Genomic DNA, 19,891 nt, shown 5'->3' with positions numbered 1-19,891 from the left:
CACCACCGCATCCTCTCTCAGGGTTTCAACTCTCCCCAGCACCTCGTGGAGACAGCGAAGATTCAGGGAGTTGTTCCTGGCGGGCGTAAATCCCGACTGGTTGGGATGGACCAGCCCCGAAATAACTCCGACCAGTCGTGTCGCCAGCAATTTGGCTAATATCTTTACCTCAGCATTTAGAAATGAAATAGCTGCGGCCTTCAATAAGTAGGTCTTGGGAGATAAGAGGGGCGCTGGAAGGTGGTGGGCGGGGCTAAGCAGAAGGCGGGGAAAATGTGTGAAAGGTGGGAACGGCAATGAGGAAAAATCAAGGAAAAAGAAATGAAAAAGAGGGAAAGCAAGGGGAAAACACTCACAAAATGAGGGGAAAAAGCAAGGCAGAAGCAGGGAGAATCCACTCAAAACACGGGAAAGAGTAAGAAGAAAACAGTGAAAACTACGGTAAAGCAAAGACAAGGCACTCAAAAAATGGGAAAAGCAAGGAGAAAGCAGTAAAAATGAGGGTAAAGGAAGGAGAAGGCATTTAAACACGGGAGAAAAAGCAAGGAGAAAACACAATATGAGGCTGACGGTGATGGAGCTGCAATCGGATATAACTAAAAGGCTGGTCAAGGTGAAAGTCTGGAATTTGAAAAGTTTGAAAAGGTTTCTAGGTTTTAACGCAGAAAGGACTTTGTCACTTTTTGGGAAGTAAAGTCCTCCCTGAGTGGGATGCAGCTAAAATTGTAGCCGCCGGCTGTGAAACCAAAGGCTAGATACTTGAAGCAGGTTAGTCACGCTGGGGCTCCAGAGCTTTGGGGAAGAGCACTGGACCTGCTGTCTGTGACCTGAGAGGAGCCCTGAAGGTCTGCATCCGTTTTTTCTTGTACTCAGGACAAAGAGTTGGACTTCAAGGGACAGTTGGCTGACCTCCTGTGTGGCTACAGGGACACAACCGACAGCAAGAGGCCTTTTTTTTTTTTTAAGTACTCGCAACTAGTGGCAACTTCCTCAAATTACATTTTCAAATTATTTAATTAAACATCTGACTTTAACATTGTTATAAAATATAAAATATGTGTTTGAATGGTGTCTGTAGCTGGTACAGGTCAAAAGTTATAGATGAAAGTATGTACGTTATACTTTGACTTTTCCTACTTACCAGTCATAGCCTGATCACCAATAATGTGGTTTTGGGCCAAATCACCAGGTGAACATTCCATTTCTAAAGCCACACATGTTCAATGACATATTATGCGCTCTACCTTGTGAGCAGGAAGGTGTGATCAGCGTTGACTTATTTAATATTTAAAAAATCAGGTTTTCCTACAGGTCAAAACAGTAATCTTGACGGGTCTGTGGAAAAGGGTTCAGGCTGCGGTGGTCAAGCTGCACAGGGTAGGCCTAACGCCATGTCTTCACTGGGAGTCTCCCAAAAATGAATAACTGGAGGTGACCACCCAAAAAGCGGTCACTTTCAAACAACTGCACATTGTCCAACACAAGACATGCAACAATTTAGGACTTACCCAAGTCGGGGCCGGCTCCACTTTCTTCGATTTCCGCACCATGATGATCAATAAAAGTTGGTGCTGGCTCTTCTAATTTCCTCAATCAAATAGCAGTATTACGAAAAGAAAATCAGGTAGAAAAAGTTATTGACAGATACAGGTTTATACAAACTGAGTTTCATCCATTACAAACATACAATTTTACACCAATAATATTCGTTCTAAGAGATTAGCAACATCAGGACAAGGTGATGTTAAAGGATAGTCATGTAGAAACCAAAGATGCCTACAGGTTATCAGTATCTACTCTGCGTTGATGCAGCCACAGGACGTAGAGTCCCTCCGTGTGGCTACTGGCAGGCAAGAGATGACCTGCGGAATCTACACAATCACACTACTGAAAGCATAATGAAGCACATGGTAACAAAGGGGTTGTCTAGTTGAGAAACTGTGGCAGAAATATGAGAAGGGTCCGGCAGCCTGCTCTGCTGAGAGAGGACAGAAGGGAGCAGGACACAGTACCTCACCCTCTAGAGACAGGACAGAAGGGAGCAGGACACAGGACCCTAGTGGTGCAGTTATCTGCCATCTCTTCTGACCAAGAGCGTAACGCAAAATAGCTTTGTCAAAATCAAGAATACGGGCACCTCAATCCCCGCTAAACTGTTGTCAAAAACACAAGGGCCTCATAGATCAAGTTAACCCAATCAACTTCTGCAGAAAACAGGTGTCACTCACCCTCCCAAGTAAAGGGCACTCCCTCCAAGCTCTACAAGAATGAACATGGAAGGAAGGTCTACTGGTCCACCCAACCCCTTCCATATTGGTATCACCTAACTGCGCCTCACTGCTTTAGCTTGTACCCAAGTTAGGAAAGTTGCTCAAGGAGCGTATGTACAGAGGTGGCTGACGGTAGAACAAGTCCACAGTTCTAAGACAATTTGGCCTACAGAGAAGGCAACCAGAAGGCATGGTAAACATGTCAGGTGAATAAGGGGTATGCCTATAGTGAATGAAATTGACTTAGAAGGGGGTGTTCTGATCTCTCCCAAGGGGCTACACCCAGACGCCAACACTGCCAAGGTATCAAAGCTCTCTGACTCAGTAACAGTTGAAAATATCTTTGAGAAGGTATACAGCCTCTTGATACCGTTACTAACACAAGTCAGGGGTCTAGGGGAGAGGATAGACAAATTAGAGCAATCAACCCTTGACGGGTTTCACTCACTCAAAACAACATTTAAACAAATAACCAGAGTGACTGAAAATAAGGACTTGGGCACAAAGGGGAATGAACCACCATCTCAGAGAGACCCTAAGCCCCCAATATGTCTAAACAAAGTTGTCTCTAATAGCCCATTAATTCCAGCTCTTAAATCTCCTCCCCGCCCCAAAGCAGGGCCAAAACACAAGGGTCCATCAACATACTTAGAGCCTGACAAAAATAAACCTAAGCCTCTTCCACAAAAGCAGCCACAGATAGCTAGTGGCAAAACGGAAGACTCCCAAAAACCAGGGGCACGCAGCAAATCCAACGGGTTAGCGACAGGGAAAGCCCCTAGGTCTGTATCGCAACCCACTGCCCCATCTATCCCCTCACTGGCCCCCAGTAATTCAGTACGACGGATCCCCCCAGTAAACCTCCCACCAGACTGTCAACCTTTTGTTGCTGTCATGGTTAATGTGCCCCCTTTAAAGGAAGGCCAGTTGGAAAACCACCAATCACTCAAGAATAAGTGTATCCACTGGCTGAAGGCAAACAAGCCAATCCCGTTGGGTGTGGATGGTATTATTCTAAGTGTCCGCAGAGTGGGTTGGGTAGGGCAGGGGAAAAAAACGCAGGAGGGGGATTGCATAATTATAAATTTCCAAGACCCAAGAGTAGTACCATCGATTTGCACTCCTATTAAAAGTATGGGGGCTCCGGGGGTTAAAGTGGTAGATCTTTCTTATTTTTACCCCAGGCAAATTGTTAGCCCAACAGGAGGAAGCTTAAGTTCCCCTGTTTTTGGTCAAAACTGGGCTGGGGTTTCGGGGGGTACTAGGGAGAACCAATTGTGGGCACCAGGGCCTTACTGACTGGAAACTGGGAGTAGAGTAGAGCCAGCAGGAGTATCACCCACCCAATCAAACCTTGCAAGTGGGATAGGAGACCCTATAGCCACCCCACAAGATCCCTGTTCCCCTCAGATACCTCCGAGGGGGTCCATAGACAGGGGCATTCTGGCGCCCAGCGACACTTCAGCTGTGACGGACCTAGTCTTCAAGGTTTTCAGCTGGAATGTCGCAGGGATTGCAAGAAAACTGGCTCTACCGGATTTTGCTGCTTGGGTTGATGAGCACTCCCTGTGCCTTTTCCAAGAGACATGGAGCTTGGTGCCGGTCCATAGGGTGGGTTTTTCTTCCTATTCCTCCCCTGCGCAAGTCTCGGAAACAGGGAGAGGGCGACCTTCGGGCGGCCTTCTCATCTGGGTCGCGGCTTCTTTAGACTGCAGAGTAGTGGAGTTTCCCACAGGTTCCCCTGACATACAAAACATCACCCTAATAGATCAAAGGGGAAGAATTGTCTTAAATGTTTATAATGTTTATGCCCGGGGAACCAAGGGCGGGAGAAAGTCTCCTGTAATATCTCTCCTCGAGACTTTGCTAAATAATACCCCATATAAGACTCGTACATTGGTTGCAGGTGATATGAACTGTACGTTCGAGCCCTTGGGCTCGGACGTTTCCCTCGACCAAGACGAGGAGGATACCAGGTTGGGGATCCCGGCATTGGAAATCCCACCGATCAGAAGGTGGACAGAAGTGGCGCTCCAGATATATTCCCTGAGCCTCGAATTCAACTTAAGGGCAGCTAATGGGAGGACATCCTCGGATAGGGGGGGTGCCCACACGTACAATAGACCAGGACACACCTTTAGGCTAGATTATTTCCTAATAGATGTATACTTATGGTCTTATGTAAGGGACATGCAGGTGGTCCCCACGACTGAAAGTGACCACAATTCACTCTCCTTAAGTATGGACCAGTTGTGGCGCCCCTTAAGGAATGACAACATTAACCTGGTAGCCGCACCCCCGGATGAGTCTGAAGTCTCCCCTTGTGGTAGACGAATAAAATGGGCGAAATTGGTTTTATCCGAGGCAAAGGTAGGGGAAATTCAATCCCATTTAAACCATGCGGTAACAACCCTCGGAACCTCCTTAGAAGGGGTGGGTAGAGTGAGTGGGCTTTTTGTCTCCCTGGTTGAAGCCTTAACTAACGTGTTTACCTTTTACCCTAACAAGTCGGGCAACAAAGAATCTAAAAAACCAGCCGATGTTTGGTATACCCAAACATGTAGGGTTTACAAGGCCAAGTTAGTTGAGGCGGTTAAACTCAAGTCCCGTAGTGTGATACAGGAAGCAAGGAAGGCCTATAATAAGTCCCTTAAAATTGCCAGGAGGGAATGGGAAGACAAATTCTGGGAAGACCTGCTCCAGGCTAGTAAAATCAGGGATTCAAGGGCCTTTTGGAATCTCATAAGCACACGGAATAAACCCGATGCATCTGTGAGACCCTGCAACATCCCGCCTCAAAGTTGGGTAAAACACTTTGGGACCCTATACCTCCCCCCAGATGGGGAATTGAACGTGGGGATGGACCTTACACGAGCAATTGAACCTCATGCCTATGATCTCTTCACTCCCTTAGAGATTGAGGGGGTTATAGGGTGGGTAGCGCCTCGCAAGGCAGCGGGCCCCGACGGCCTTCCGGGGGACCTTATGAGGGCATACCCAGCGGAATGGGCAAGGGTCATAGCAGCTCTCCTAAACGATATCATGATGGGAGGGGCAGTGCCAGAATCCTGGAAAGGGGCGGTGGTGGTCCCGATTTATAAAAAAGGGTGCAGGGAAACACCGGGGAACTATCGCCCTATAAGTCTGATAGACTCCACCCAAAAGATAGCTGGTAAAGCTATCCTTGGAAGGATTCTCCATTGGGTGGAGGAGAATAAAATCCTATCAGACTTTCAGGCAGGTTTTCGGGCTGGTATGGGGACAATAGAGCAGGTGTTTAGGCTGGCACTACTGGGGTGGAAGGTGGTGGAACTAGGCAAGGGTAGTCTTTATTTGGCCTTTATAGACCTGAAGACTGCCTTTGACCTAGTCCCCCGGGAAGAGCTTTGGAGGGTGCTTTATGAGTTGGGATTACCCCCTTACATCTTGTCCCTACTCATTAGCCTTCATGCCCATACCTTTGCCCAGGTCCGATGGGGTAAAAATGGAGAGCTCACTGAGAAGATACCAGTGTCCAGGGGCGTAAGACAGGGCTGTGTCTTGGCACCCACCCTATTTTCACTATATGTGAATGGGGTGGTAAAACATCTTCAACAAGAACCAGCCGACGCCCCCTGTCTTGGAGGAGTACGTATCCCCACCCTGCTTTTTGCGGATGACACGCTCCTGATCTCGAAGACCCCACAAGGCCTCCAGAAATTGCTAACGCGATTCCAGGAGTTCTGTGCTGCAAAAGGCTTAATAATAAATGTGGACAAAACAAAATATCTAGTCCTAAATCCTCCTAAGAAACTGGGCCGTCCACCTACACTTAATTCGATTCCCTTAGAGAAAGTAGCCGAATTCGATTACCTCGGTATTCGGATTACGGATAGGATGTCTTGGGCAAATCATATTGACAAAATGGTCCTCAACCATAGGAGAGTAGGAGGAGCTCTCATGAGGGAGTTCAGGGCCTCACCTAGGAGATCACTTACCCCAGTAATCGATATCTACAAGGCCAAAGTAGTGTCATCAGCCTTGTATGGGGCAGAACTGTGGGGCCACTGCCGATTGGACGCCCTAGTGACAGCGGAGAGCAAGCTTCTGAAATCCATTATCTCCGTTCCACTGAGCACACCATCTGTACCAGTGTGGTTGGACACGGGCTGTAAAAACATCAAAGACCAGGCCCAGCTTCGCCCGCTCCTGCTATGGACACGAATCTGGAGGGGTGAAGAACTAAAATCCTATGCTGATGCTCTGGGGGAAATAATGAGTCTGGGGGGTTGGGCTACGATAAGATGGTTAAGAGAAACTAAAAGGCTTCTGGAGAAGATCGGACTAGGAGACTATTGGTCATCACGTTCAGCCCCTCCAAAAGAAGTTGTCAAGGCGCTTTACTGGAAATGGACTGCGGAGCGTCTAATTACAAACTCTAACCACTGCAAGTCCACTGTCGCCTTTTTACAAATCAAAGACATTGTGGCTTTTGAACCCTACCTGGACCTGATCACCCTCCCCTTTGACCGAGCCCTTTATTTTAAATTTAGAGTTGGATCCCTCCCCCTAGGTGCTGTGGTATCGAATTGGACATCAGCGGCCCGTACTTCTCCCAACTGTGCATGTTGCCCGAGTAGGGTTGAGTCCATTGCGCATGTCCTATTTGAATGTCCGGATTATGCAAGGCCTAGGAGTTTTTGGTTGAAACCTCTTTGTCGAAATATGGGCACACGTAGCCACCGAGTAGCCTTGCGTATCCTAACCACGGACACTTCCCCCCCTATAGTGTGTGGAACAGCAACATTTTTAAAGCAGTTTTGGCTTATTCGTTGTAAGAGATTGTCAGTAGCTGTTTAATTCCTTTTTAGCTAATTTAGTAACGGGCATTTCATGTCCTTTTATCTTTTTAATGAATTTTATACTGGCTTCTTGTAGCAATGCTTCTTTTTGTACACTGTAATGATTGTATTCTATTATGCTTATAAGATATCTTGCATATCGAATAAAAGCTTATGACATGACATGTCAGGTGAATGGTAAAATGTGTGAAACTCCACCAGCTGTGTTCACTCATTCTATGCCCCCAATCAGAGACAGGATGTTGTGATCTCTAGTATATGACTTTTGAACATTCCGACAGGACATCCCTGTGACCTGTGAAAGTCTGTTCTGGCTAAGAAGAATGTGGGCCACACTCATGTCTGGGCGCAGTCATACAGAATATAATCAAGGCAAATCTGGACAAGTGGGGCCTGTAATTTGAAAGAAGCGTCAGCTAGTGCAGGGGCAGCAACCTGCTGGACTCTCTAAAAAGAAGCCAGAGGCTCTTCTTTGGCTCTTCAGACGTGAAGATGTTGGCATGTGGGCAACCTGGGCCCAAGACAGAGGAATCCCTCGGGCACGACTGGAGATCAGAACCCTTTCCAATGAAGTCAATCAATCAATGAATCAATCAACTCGAATTTATAGAGCGCGGCTAATCACCTGTGAGGGTATCCTGAGGCTGGGTTCTTGTTGGGATCAGTCAAAGTATAGAAGGAAAAAACAAGGAGAAAGGAATGAAAACGAGAGAAAAGCAATGAGGGAGAACTAAAAAAAACAAGGGGAAAAAGCAAGGCGAAAACAGTGAAAACGACCGTATAAAAAGGGGAAGCCACACAAAAATGATGGGAAAACAAGGGGAAAGCAGTGAAAACGAGGGAAAAGCAAGGAGAAAGCAGTGAAAACGAGGGAAAAGCAAGGAGAAAGCACTCAGAAAACGGGGAACAAGCAAGCATAAGACAGGAGGAAAATCGATGAAGTCACACAGGGAGAGTTGGACCTGGGACCTGCTCAATGGGATCGCGCTGCGGCCTTCATTTTATTTTTATTTTTTAGCTTTTAATTGAAAACATTATAACCGTTATATACGTACAGTCATTGGGTATTGAAACAATTGAGTTATACACAATTACATTCTGGATGGTACACAGGTCTCTCAATATTCTGCTCATGTGCTTTCCGCTTGACTAGCACCTACAAGCTCATCGAGAGGGGGAAGTGGGGGGGGAGAAGAGGGGGGTACAGATATTACCACGATAGACATTCCATTTTTCTCATATTTGAGATCACTTTTTAGGGCACCCTTTAGAAACATACATGTTTTTTCCCGAAACATACACCAGTCCTTGTCTTGCTTCCATAATTTCAGGTCTGGGGCCTCCCTTGCCCCCCACAATCTTGCAACATTACATTTGGCTACCATGTGGCCCAGGTAACCTAACTTTTCTCCTTGGAACTCAGATCTGTCGGTCCCCACACATTAAGAAGACCCACTCCGGCCTCTAATTTCAGATCTTGACCCAGCACCTCCTCTATACATTTGAGCACCCCAGTCCAGTAATGACGGATGCTGGGGCATTCCCACAGAGTATGTATGAACAATCCTTCCCTTCCTCAGGCACGCCTGCCTCCGGGATCCTCTCCATATCCCATCCGTACCAGGGCTGGTCTAGAGTAATATATTCTGTGGAGGATTTTTAGTTGCACCAGTTTGAGTCGTGATGAAATTGCAACTTGCCTGGGGGAGGCCAGCCCCTCCCCCCAGTCTTGGTCGTCCAGTTCCGATAGGTCTTCAGTCCATTTATCCCGAAGTCGCCCAAGCGGGTCAGAGGCATGAATAATTAATTTACAGTTAGTGAGGGATATCGATTTCTGGGGCATATAGCCAACTAGAAGCCTGTCTGCCAGTGGCGAAGCCTCGGGAGGTGTCTCCCCCCTTGGGATACTTGCATTCAGGGCATGTCTCATCTGATAATAACTAAATAATTCCGAGCCGGCTAGGTCGTATTCGCATTGCAAAACTGAGAAATCTACTATTTTGCCCTCTTTCAACACGTCGCCTACCCTTGACAATCCCATCAAGTCCCACTTGTCAAAACCCTTAGTATTATGGAGTGTTCCTAACATTTAAGAGTCCCACAGGGAGTGGGCCTTGTAATTCTCTTGTCCCAGCCCAGACTTTTGTGGGCTGTGTTTCAAATCTAAAGTGAGTGTGCCGTGGGCCCCGTCAATTGTAAATTCGCTCACATGGAGTAGAGTGCCCTCAGATAGGTTCCCCCCGGCAAAAGCCATCTATCCATCCGGTAACCCAGGTTGTCAGGTAGTCGATATATGCTCTGATTAATAGCTGCCAGCTGTGCGGCCCAATTATACCTCTTGACATCCGGGAGCCCAATCCCCACATTGTACCATTCCGAATCAATTTAGGGTATGAGCTTCGTGGGATCCCTTTCACCCACAGGAGTGCTCTCTGCTCGCTCTCTATTGCCACGAAATAAGTCGCCGGGACCGGCATAGGCAAGTTGTGGAGGATATACAGAAAGCGGGGCAGGGACATCATTTCGATTAGTGCTGCCCTGCCCAGTAGGGACAGCGGAAGGGATTTCCAGTGCTCCACATCACTCCTGAGCCTCAGCAGCGGTGGCAAGAGATTATGGTCATAGAACTTCTTGGGGTCTCTAGTGATATAGATACCCAGGTTTTTAACGCCATCTACCGCTTCCGTTATCTTACACCCCCTGGGTAGGAGCAGAAACCTACCCCTCAGGACATAAAGCAACGATATGGTCCAGTTAAGTGCGTACCCGGCGTACCTACCGAAGGTGCGGAAAATATCAAGGACACTGTTTATCGAGGCCCCCGGCGCCGCCAGATACAACAAAATATCGTCAGCATACAGGGAGATACGATCTTCCTAATCTTCTGACCAACGCAGCCCCCTGCTTATAGGGTCCCTTTGGACCCAACTCGCCAGGGGCTCCACTGCCAAGGCAAATAGTAGTGTAGACAGGGGGCAACCCTGCCTCATCCCTAATCCCAGGGCGAAGATCCCAGACTTTTTGTTGTTCACCACCACCTGTGCTAATGGCTCTTTATAAAGGAGCTTCAGCCATCCTATAAATCCGGGGCCAAATCCCATCTTTTTCAGCACTGCGAAGAGATAGGGCCATTCAATGGTGTCGAATGCCATGCAAGCATCGAGAGACACCACCACCGCATCCTCTCTCAGGGTTTCAACTCTCCCCAGCACCTCGTGCAGACAGCGAAGATTCAGGGAGTTGTTCCTGGTGGGCGTAAATCCCGACTGGTTGGGATGGACCAGCCCCGAAATAACTCCGACCAGTCGTGTCGCCAGCAATTTGGCTAATATCTTTACCTCGGCATTTAGAAATGAAATAGCTGCGGCCTTCAATAAGTAGGTCTTGGGAGATAAGAGGGGTGCTGGAAGGTGGTGGGTGGGGCTAAGCAGAAGGCGGGGAAAATGTGTGAAAGGTGGGAACGGCAATGAGGAAAAATCAAGGAAAAAGAAATGAAAAAGAGGGAAAGCAAGGGGAAAACACTCACAAAATAAGGGGAAAAAGCAAGGCAGAAGCAGGGAGAATCCACTCAAAACACGGGAAAGAGCAAGAAGAAAACAGTGAAAACTACGGTAAAGCAAAGACAAGGCACTCAAAAAATGGGAAAAGCAAGGAGAAAGCAGTAAAAATGAGGGTAAAGGAAGGAGAAGGCATTCAAACACGGGAGAAAAAGCAAGGAGAAAACACAATATGAGGCTGACGGTGATGGAGCCGCGATCGGATATAACTAAAAGGCTGGTCAAGGTGAAAGTCTGGAATTTGAAAAGTTTGAAAAGGTTTCTAGGTTTTAACGCAGAAAAGGACTTTGTCACTTTTTGGGAAGTAAAGTCCTCCCTGAGTGGGATGCAGCTAAAATTGTAGCCGCCGGCTGTGAAACCGAAGGCTAGATACTTGAAGCAGGTTAGTCACGCTGGGGCTCCGGAGCTTTGGGGAAGAGCATTGGACCTGCTGTCTGTGACCTGAGAGGAGCCCTGAAGGTCTGCATCCGTTTTTTCTTGTACTCAGGACAAAGAGTTGGACTTCAAGGGACAGTTGGCTGACCTCCTGTGTGGCTACAGGGACACAACCGACAGCAAAAGGGCCTTTTTTTTTTTTTAAAGTACCCCGCAACTAGTGGCAACTTCCTCAAATTACATTTCCAAATTATTTAATTAAAAATCTGACTTTAACATTGTTATAACATATGTGTTTGAATGGTGTCTGTAGCTGGTACAGGTCAAAAGTTATAGATGAAAGTATGTACGTTATACTTTGACTTTTCCTACTTACCAGTCATAGCCTGATCACCAATAATGTGGTTTTGGGCCCAGTCACCAGGTGAACATTCCATTTCTGAAGCCACACATGTTCAATGACATATTATGCGCTCTACCTTGTGAGCAGGAAGGTGTGATTAGCGTTGACTTATTTAATATTTAAAAAATCAGGTTTTCCTACAGGTCAAAACAGTAATCTTGACGGGTCTGTGGAAAAGGGTTCAGGCTGCGGTGGTCAAGCTGCACAGGGTAGGCCTAACGCCATGTCTTCACTGCCACTGTAGTGGACGGCACAACATGTGCTACAGTTCAGAAGTGACAGTTAACTTCCCATGCAATTAAGGTGTATTTCTGCACCATATACTATAATCTTACAAGAAAGTTCAAAGTGCAAATCAGGTTCTGAGCCAATTTTGAGATATTTTAGGGTTGAGAGTGCGGCCCTGGATAGTGGTGTCCCAAGTGTAAGAGTTCAAGGTTACCAGCAAGTGAGTCCCCCAAAAATGAATAACTGGTGGTGACCACCCAAAAAGCAGTCACTTTCAAACAACTGCACATTGTCCAACACAAGACATGCAACAATTTAGGACTTACCCAAGTCGGGGCCGGCTCCACTTTCTTCGATTTCCGCACCATGATGATCAATAAAAGTTGGTGCTGGCTCTTCTAATTTCCTCAATCAAATAGCAGTATTACGAAAAGAAAATCAGGTAGAAAAAGTTATCGACAGATACAGGTTTATACAAAGTGAGTTTCATCCATTACAAACATACAATTTTACACCAATAATATTCTTTCTAAGAGATTAGCAACATTAGGACAAGGTGATGTTAAAGGATAGTCATGAAGAAACCAAAGATGCCAACAGGTTATCAGTATCTACTCTGCGTTGATGCAGCCACAGGACGTAGAGTCCTCCGTGTGGCTACTGGCAGGCAAGAGATGACCTGCGGAATCTACACAATCACACTACTGAAAGCATAATGAAGCACATGGTAACAGAGGGGTTGTCTAGTTGAGAAACTGTGGCAGAAATATGAGAAGGGTCCGGCAGCCTGCTCTGCTGAGAGAGGACAGAAGGGAGCAGGACACAGTACCTCACCCTCTAGAGACAGGACAGAAGGGAGCAGGACACAGCACCCCACCCTCTAGAGACAGGACAAGGGAGCAGGATACAGAACCCCACCCTCTAGAGACAGGACAAGGGAGCAGGACACAGGACCCCACCCTCTAGAGACAGGACAAGGGAGCAGGACACAGCACCCCATCCTCCAGAGGCAGGACAGAAGGAAGCAGGAGACAGCAGTCCACCTTCTAGACACAGGAAGAAGGGAGAAGGTCACAGCACCCCACCCTCAAGAGAGAGGCAGAAGGGAGCAGGACACAGCACCCCGCCTTCTAGAAACAGGACAGAAGGGAGCAGGACACAGTACCCCACCCTCTAAACACACTGCAGAAGGCAGAGGAACCAAGTCACATCATTTTGGGATCGGTCAGAGGAACTGACCCCCAGGAGCAGATAAAAACTGCTAACACATGAAATCACGGTGTTAGGTGACCAATTAAGCACAGAACAGACAAATGCCACCTTGGTTTGTACGAACAGCCTGTGTTCTTTATTATTATCATAGCATAGACAATGACATGGAGGATGGTTTATTTTCCGTCAGTTTTCACATGAGTGGGGGACCAAGTGTAGGAATCCATTTTTCAATAGATTTTTTATGCATGTTGGTAGACTGTGTTTTGGACTTTTGGGGCATAAAAAAACGCACAATAGATCCTCGCTGCATGTGCCTTTACCTGGGCATAGATAACCACTTAGACATATGGACACTTTATAAAATTAGCTGTAGAAACCTCTGGTGAAAGCTTTTGCCACTCCCAATTGCAGTAAAGTCTATTACATAAGCTGAGAAGCAGCCACGGCCTCAGCACTGAAATGTAAAGTGAACCTGTTCTTTGACATTAAAGTAGTAAATCAAACCTTACATAAGTTAGTCTGTAGCTTGCTGGTAAAAGTGAGGCCTAAGGACACCTGCATCAAAGTAAGGAATTGCAAGTCCTTAATAGCGATTTTTAAGGAATCGCTATTAAGGACTCGCAATTCCTTATGCATGTAGGAATCGCTAAATAAATTGCGATTCCTACATATTCCATAATAGTGAATCGCAAATAGCGATTTGCTATTAAGGAATATCTTCGCAATTTGCGAGTACCAAATAGGTATTCGCAAATTACAAATGCAGTTTAAAGGGTGCTAGGGGGCCAAAAGGCCACCCTGATGCACCCCCAAAACAGGTAAGTGTGCACATGTGGAGCACATACATGCCCTAAGGGCATGTGTGTGTGCCACATGGCTCTTAGAAAAATGCAAAAATGCATTTTTCTAAGGATTTGCACATTACCACCAACTTCAAGTTGGTGGTAATTTGCGAATCCTTAAAGCAGGGTCGCAATTTTTGCATGCTTCCTGCATTGCATTTAGGGAATCACAAATTGCGATTCCCTAACTGCATTTGCAAAAAAGGTATTCGCAAAATTTGCGATTACCTATTTTGCAAATTGCTTTTGGGTTGATGCATCCCAAAAGGCTCATTAGCGGTCGCAAACGGGCCAATTCTGCGAATTGGCCCTTTTGCAAGCGCTAATTAGCTTGATGCATGTGCCCCTTTATGTGTTGCGTTTTCATTAAAAACACACGTTTTAGCACACTTTTATTCAAAACAATGGTAGTATATGCAGTGATGTGTCACAAGTGAGGCTGCCCTCGTGTACTCATTAGTAAACTTGCACTGATTCAAAATTCTGGTTAATACTATAATTTGGGGTTTGAAAAAAGTAGGAAATCCATTTCCACAACATTTAAGTATTTACAGAAAATAATAAAAAATCAATAATCAATATGTATTTTCTGTAGGGGAAGCATTGACAGATGGACGTGCAGAAATGGTCATTGGGACCACACACCAGTTTGACGCACACACACTAGCGAGGCGGTTACCTGCCATTTCCTCTGACCAAGAGCATAACGCAAAGTACCTTTGCCAAAATCAAGAACATGGGTAGTCCAACCCCTGGTAATTAGCTGTCAAAAACACAAGGACCTCATCGAGCAAATTAACCCAATCAATGTCTGCAGAGAACAGGTGTCACTCACACTCCCTAGTAAAGGGCACTCCCTCCAAGCGCTACAAGAATGAACATAGAAGGAAGGTCTACTGGTCCACCCAACCAAATCCATAATGTTCCCGCCTAACAGCGCTTCACCAATTTATCTTGTGTCAAAGTTAACAAAGTTACTCAAGCAGCACATGTACAGAGGGGGCTGACGGCAGAACAAGTCCACAGTTCTCAGACAATTTGGCCAACAGAGAAGGCAACCAGAAGGCATGGTAAACATGTCAGGTGAATGCTAAAATTTGTGAAACTCCACCAGCTACGTTCACTCATTCTATGCCCCCAATCAGAGACAGGATGTTGCGATCTCTAGCATATGACTCTTGAACATTCCGACAGGACATCCCTGTGACCTGTGAAAGTCTGTTCTGGCTAAGAAAGAATGTGGGCCACACTCATGTCTGGGTTCTGTCCTACAGAATATAATCAGAGCAAATCTGGACAAGTGGGGCCTGTAATTTGAAAGAAGCATCAGATACTGCAGGGTCAGCAAGCTGCTGGACTCTCTAAAAAGAAGCCACAGGATCTTCTTTGGCTCTTCAGAAGTGAAGATGTTGGCATGTGGGCAACCTGGGCCCAAGACAGAGGGATCCCTCTGGCATGAATGGAGACCGGATCCCCTTTCCTTGAAGAAGAAGTCAGGACATCTGGGGATGAGGAAACCACACTAGTTGGGTGGAGGGGACCGGAGTTATCAATGCTTGAGTGCCTATACCTACCAGTGGCTCGAGGCGGGGAGAACAAGGGACTTCAGCGACAGATATGTTTGTACAATGGTGGATTCCACTGCCAATGTCTATTTCAGTATTAAATCTAGTAAAATGAGTTATAAAAACAAAACGATGTTTGCATCAACATGAAAGCACTTGTAACCTGAATCAATGAATGTATCCACTGCCCGGCTCCCCCAAATGACACCTAAAGAAAGGTTTCTTCATTCCTATTTACCTCTACTGTAGCTGTATTTTCTGTCTTTATTTCTAAAATGTGCTGTTCTGCTTTTATTGTTTTCCTCTGTACACAAAGGTCTGTGACTGAATGGTGAATCAAACTTTAAACCAACAATATGGATTTTTATTTTGTATGTTGGTGGTTGCTGTATTCCACGTACAATCACAGCCTGGTAGAGTGGACACTTTCACAAAGTATCTTGACCTCTACCTCACTTAGGGCTAATACGAGTTCTGTTGAGACACAGGCATGCCAGCTGGCCATTGCCTTCTGTGTCATGAAACCAGTCAAAGGAAATTCAGTCTGATGATACCTCAGATCTCCCAAAGAGCATCTTGCTTGTCATTGCATTTGAGTGTTTGCAACTGTGGGACAAAAGGAAGTCGCAGCCCTGGCCTCCTTTGAAGTTCACAGCTCACACAGACTGCAGACAGCCCGATACCACAGCAGATGGAAGGCAGGGGTCTAGAAGAGGTGGTTTTGCAGATTTTAACCTAGAGGAACCAGAGATGGTTGGCTTTAAAAGGAGCTATGACAGAGAGAGAGACTTAAACAAGGGTTTGTTCTTCCACCTTGCCGAGGTGGGGATCACATTATTATGTCTATAAAACCATGCTTGGGAACCAGAGACTGCACCACAGGACTGAAAAACAGAGTTGGGGAATGTGCAGGAAGTGTGACTTGACTCACACTAGGAATTCTACCCATCCCTGCTGGGTTCGCTTTACCTCCAGTGCTACACACCTATCTTAAATCGAAGTGGTGCTTGGAGCTGAGAAGACTTCAGAAAGCTGTCTGCTCCACGTTTGCTTGAAGAAGGACCAAGAAGTACTTCTCAATGAATCTTTGACTCTCAAAACCTACTCTGTGTCAGAAACAGAAGACTGAGATCGACGGCGTGTCTACTATGGATCTACTTTCTGGGAAAACGTGGGTGGAGCATCCAGGTTACAAAGGCGGGAGGAGACACAGCAAGACCAATTGAAACTGGACATTTAGCTGAGTCCTGAAGGGCAGTGGGGAAAAGTATTTTTGGCCTAGTGTTGCAGACAATGTATTCTCTTGAAGTTTTGAAGCATTTGGAAAACGAACACGTAAGTTACAAACTTTTTACAAGTTCAAAAGATCATGATATTTACATTTATTGTTTACTTTGTAAACATGGAGATTGCTGTAAGTGAGTGAAACTACGGGAGGAAGGACATCATGCTCAGAAACTCTATCATCTCCTAACACCTCTTCTGTGGGGAGCATTACTGTAGTTCAATGCCAGGTCTCCTACTAAGACTTAATACAAACACCCAGGTCTTTTTTTTTTTTTACATTTCCTGAACTCTACATCAGATTGACTTCTGACATTTTAGTCGTTAAATTGTTTTCTGTTGGCCTAATTTGATATGAATTTGGGCTTACATACTAACCTTAATGTTGTTTTGGTGCAAAACTACTTATGCCAAATTCACTTTTCATTGAAGAATGCAATTGCTTCACTCAAGCTACAAAAAGTAAGCTTAGTACTCCTCAAAGACAGCTGTTCTTTACATTTAGGCAGAAGATTGTTTTCACCGTGCTTGAGTTCAAACAACAGTTTCCAGCAGAGGCACACCAATTTCTGGACAAGTGAATATGCCAAAGTATCCCAGAAAGTCAGCGGTTTGTGGCAGTATAACATAACTGTGATGTGCACTATTTCACATTATTTGTGTAATCTTGCTTTAGAAATTAGAGTGGGGATGGGGGGAGGGGCACTACAGAGCCCATGGCAAGATGGTTGCAACCAAGTGCAGCTCTGCTGGCCGGGAGCCTGAATCCGACAATTATCCTGTAAATCAGCGTACAACAGCCCTAAAGCTGGGTGGGATGATGTGCAGGAGGGTGCTGGGGGTCCTTGAACCCTAAAAGTGGAGAGTGATGTCGTGCAGAGCAAGAGATGTGGTTCGCGAGGGTAATCAACGTGAGGCCTGTCGCTGCAAAGATGGTGGCTGGCGACAAAGAGGGTGATCTGCTGCAGCTAGTGTCTACTCAACTAAGCATCTCTATTTCTCATGTGCCGAGCCTGCGGCTGGAAATCACTGCTGCGGACTGTATAGTATCTGGGGAAGACACACTGAAGAGACCTGGGCAGCCTGCGGTGTGGTGGTGCTGCGGTGGCATCGCCTGCTGTGAGAGGGGCACTGTGGTGATGAAGGGCTGCAGCGGACAGCGCCACCTGACTGCTCGGCCTGATGGCGCGAGACAATCTGCCAAGATAACGGGGTGCCGCGTGAGCCCTGAGGGCAGCTGTGTTGATTGGTCGCAGAGGCTGTGTGGCTTGGGCCAGGGAGGCCCCCAGCACGGCACAAGACTGGGCGGACTACCGCGGCCAGCTGGGAAGCGGCGAGGTGCCCTGGGGCCTAGCGATTCAATGCCCCTGCCTAGCGGACGCCCATTGTCATTGCAAACTACGCTGCACTTCCTTGGGGAAGCTGTGGTGAAGGGCGCTGCTTGATCAATACTGCCTGACCTATAAGTCACTCCTATGGCAGGCCTTAACAATCCTGAAGGCAGAGTGCTTGGTTACATGTGAGATGGTGCTCTGGCATGAGCTGAGCCTGTCTGCAGTGGTCGGAACAACTTCCTTCTACCGTTTCCAGATATCGTCATACCATATACTCTTAAGTGCATTATGAACCTCGCGGTTAAATTCTATCTTTGGTTTGGCTTTATCAAAACATGTCGAGTAAGGTGTCATACGAATTGGAATACTAACCCCTCGCCAATTCTGGCGACGGGGTTAGCATTCCACCCTTCTAGAGGGACACGACATGTACAGAACCTGAAACCCGGGTAAAATTAGACATAGCCTCAGCTCCACAAAATGGATGCTGCCACCACAGACACAAGTCTGCCCTCCTGCTGCTGGGAGTCCTTCCAGCTTGGGAGACGTGGACAAAGGGTTTCCTGCCAGGGGAGGTGCGAGGACCACCCCAGACAGGATTTTGTGTATTAGTCAGGTAGGGCTTGAAAGAAACCAGACATGCCTGAGGCTCACAAGGAGCCTCGGTGCATATGCCAGTTCAATCCGGTCCTGGGGCACACCAGCCCCGGACCTGGGGCGAGCTGGACAAAGGATTGGGGGTGTAACCACCCCCCTTCCTGGTCCCACCCTTAGGGAGGGACCTAGCAGGTAGTCCGGCCCTTAGAATCCGCTTAAAGGTAGGAGCTGTGTCCTAAGACTTCAGACATCCTGGAATCAACTTAACCACAAGAAGAAGACGGGAACTTCGACGCTCTGCTGCACAGAGGACTGAAGGAAATCTCCCCTATGGTCAGGGAGTGACCATCTTGCTAACGCAAGCACCAACCAGCTATTGAACGTCTGCTTTGCCGCCGCCTCCTGCCGGAGCCCGAGCCCAACAAGACCTGGACCTCCAGACCTCTCACCGCCCGATCCACAGTCCCTGCAAAGAAGGAAACGTGGAGGCACCGAGACACGTGGAGCCAGCCATCTTGAAAGACCGACGACAAGCTGCAAGCGCAGCAACAGAGGCTCCCTCCAAGTTGTGCTTTGGGTCCTGAGAAGCCCAACCACCGAGCAGCATCTGCACCAAAGGTGAGCCCTCCAGCATCTCCACGATCTGCGTGGGGCCCCTCTGCACTTTGCATCTCGACGCGCCTGCCCGGTCCCTGGCCCGTTGGCTAGTGGCCATTTTGGCGACCTATTTTGAAATCAACGCCGCTGGTCTGGTTGCTCCAGACTGGCCCTAGCTGCTCTCCAAAAGAGCAGCCCCTCTGACCTTGCTGGTCAGAACAATCAGCTTTCATCTCTTTCCCCGACTCCTGCCTTTGCCAAGGCTTGTTTGCCTCTTTTGAGTCGCCGACACCGCCAACAGCGAGAGCCTGCGTGGGACAGCTCGTGAACCGACTCCTGGACGTCGTCGACCTTCAGGGACCACGTGGCTGCGGAGACAAGCTACACTTCACCACCTGTTTGCACCCGACATCGCCTGGTACCTACCTGGTGCCACGCCGGTCACTGGCTAGTGACTGTGAACACTGTCCCCTCTGCTTTCAGGTCTTCCACAACTCCGATCCACTCTTGGATCCAACGCAGCTCTTCTGGACCGACCGCCTGCAGCATCTTTGTCGACAGGCTCCATTGAATCGATAGAAGAAACCCGACGCACTTCGAGACCTATGCACCCGCTTCCTGTGGGTGAGGTAAAGCTGGCACTCCGGTGCCCAAGTGTAGAGAATCATCTCTAGTGTCTGTGTTTCGAATCTTGAGATCGTAGTCTAACCAGAAGAACCTTTCTGCAGTAACTTTGTAACTTTTACGCACCCATTGAAAGCCTATGGGAGCACGCGTGTGACT

The 19,891-nt window shown here is 47.3% G+C and overlaps 1 protein-coding gene across 9 annotated transcripts in view; it reads right to left on the bottom strand.

The window, feature by feature from the left end:
- LOC146839127 (uncharacterized) overlaps nucleotides 1–19,891 on the bottom strand; it is a 239,364-nt gene that overhangs the window by 160,535 nt on the left and 58,938 nt on the right. For 5 of the 9 annotated variants that reach the window (XM_085603135.1, XM_085603140.1, XM_085603139.1 and 2 more), the window contains 2 exons: nucleotides 12,001–12,074; nucleotides 1,509–1,580 (listed from right to left, as the gene is read on the bottom strand). In XM_085603135.1, the coding sequence (XP_085459261.1) occupies nucleotides 1,509–1,580; nucleotides 12,001–12,074 (146 nt within the window). The remainder of the gene's footprint in view (nucleotides 1–1,508; nucleotides 1,581–12,000; nucleotides 12,075–19,891) is intronic. The other 4 variants (XM_085603141.1, XM_085603142.1, XM_085603137.1 and 1 more) reach the window with 3 other exon arrangements.

Source organism: Triturus cristatus, chromosome 4_2 (genome assembly GCF_964204655.1).
Source record: "Triturus cristatus chromosome 4_2, aTriCri1.1, whole genome shotgun sequence".
Classification (NCBI taxonomy): Eukaryota; Metazoa; Chordata; class Amphibia; order Caudata; family Salamandridae; genus Triturus; species Triturus cristatus.
This window is presented reverse-complemented; position numbering and strand designations above follow the sequence as displayed.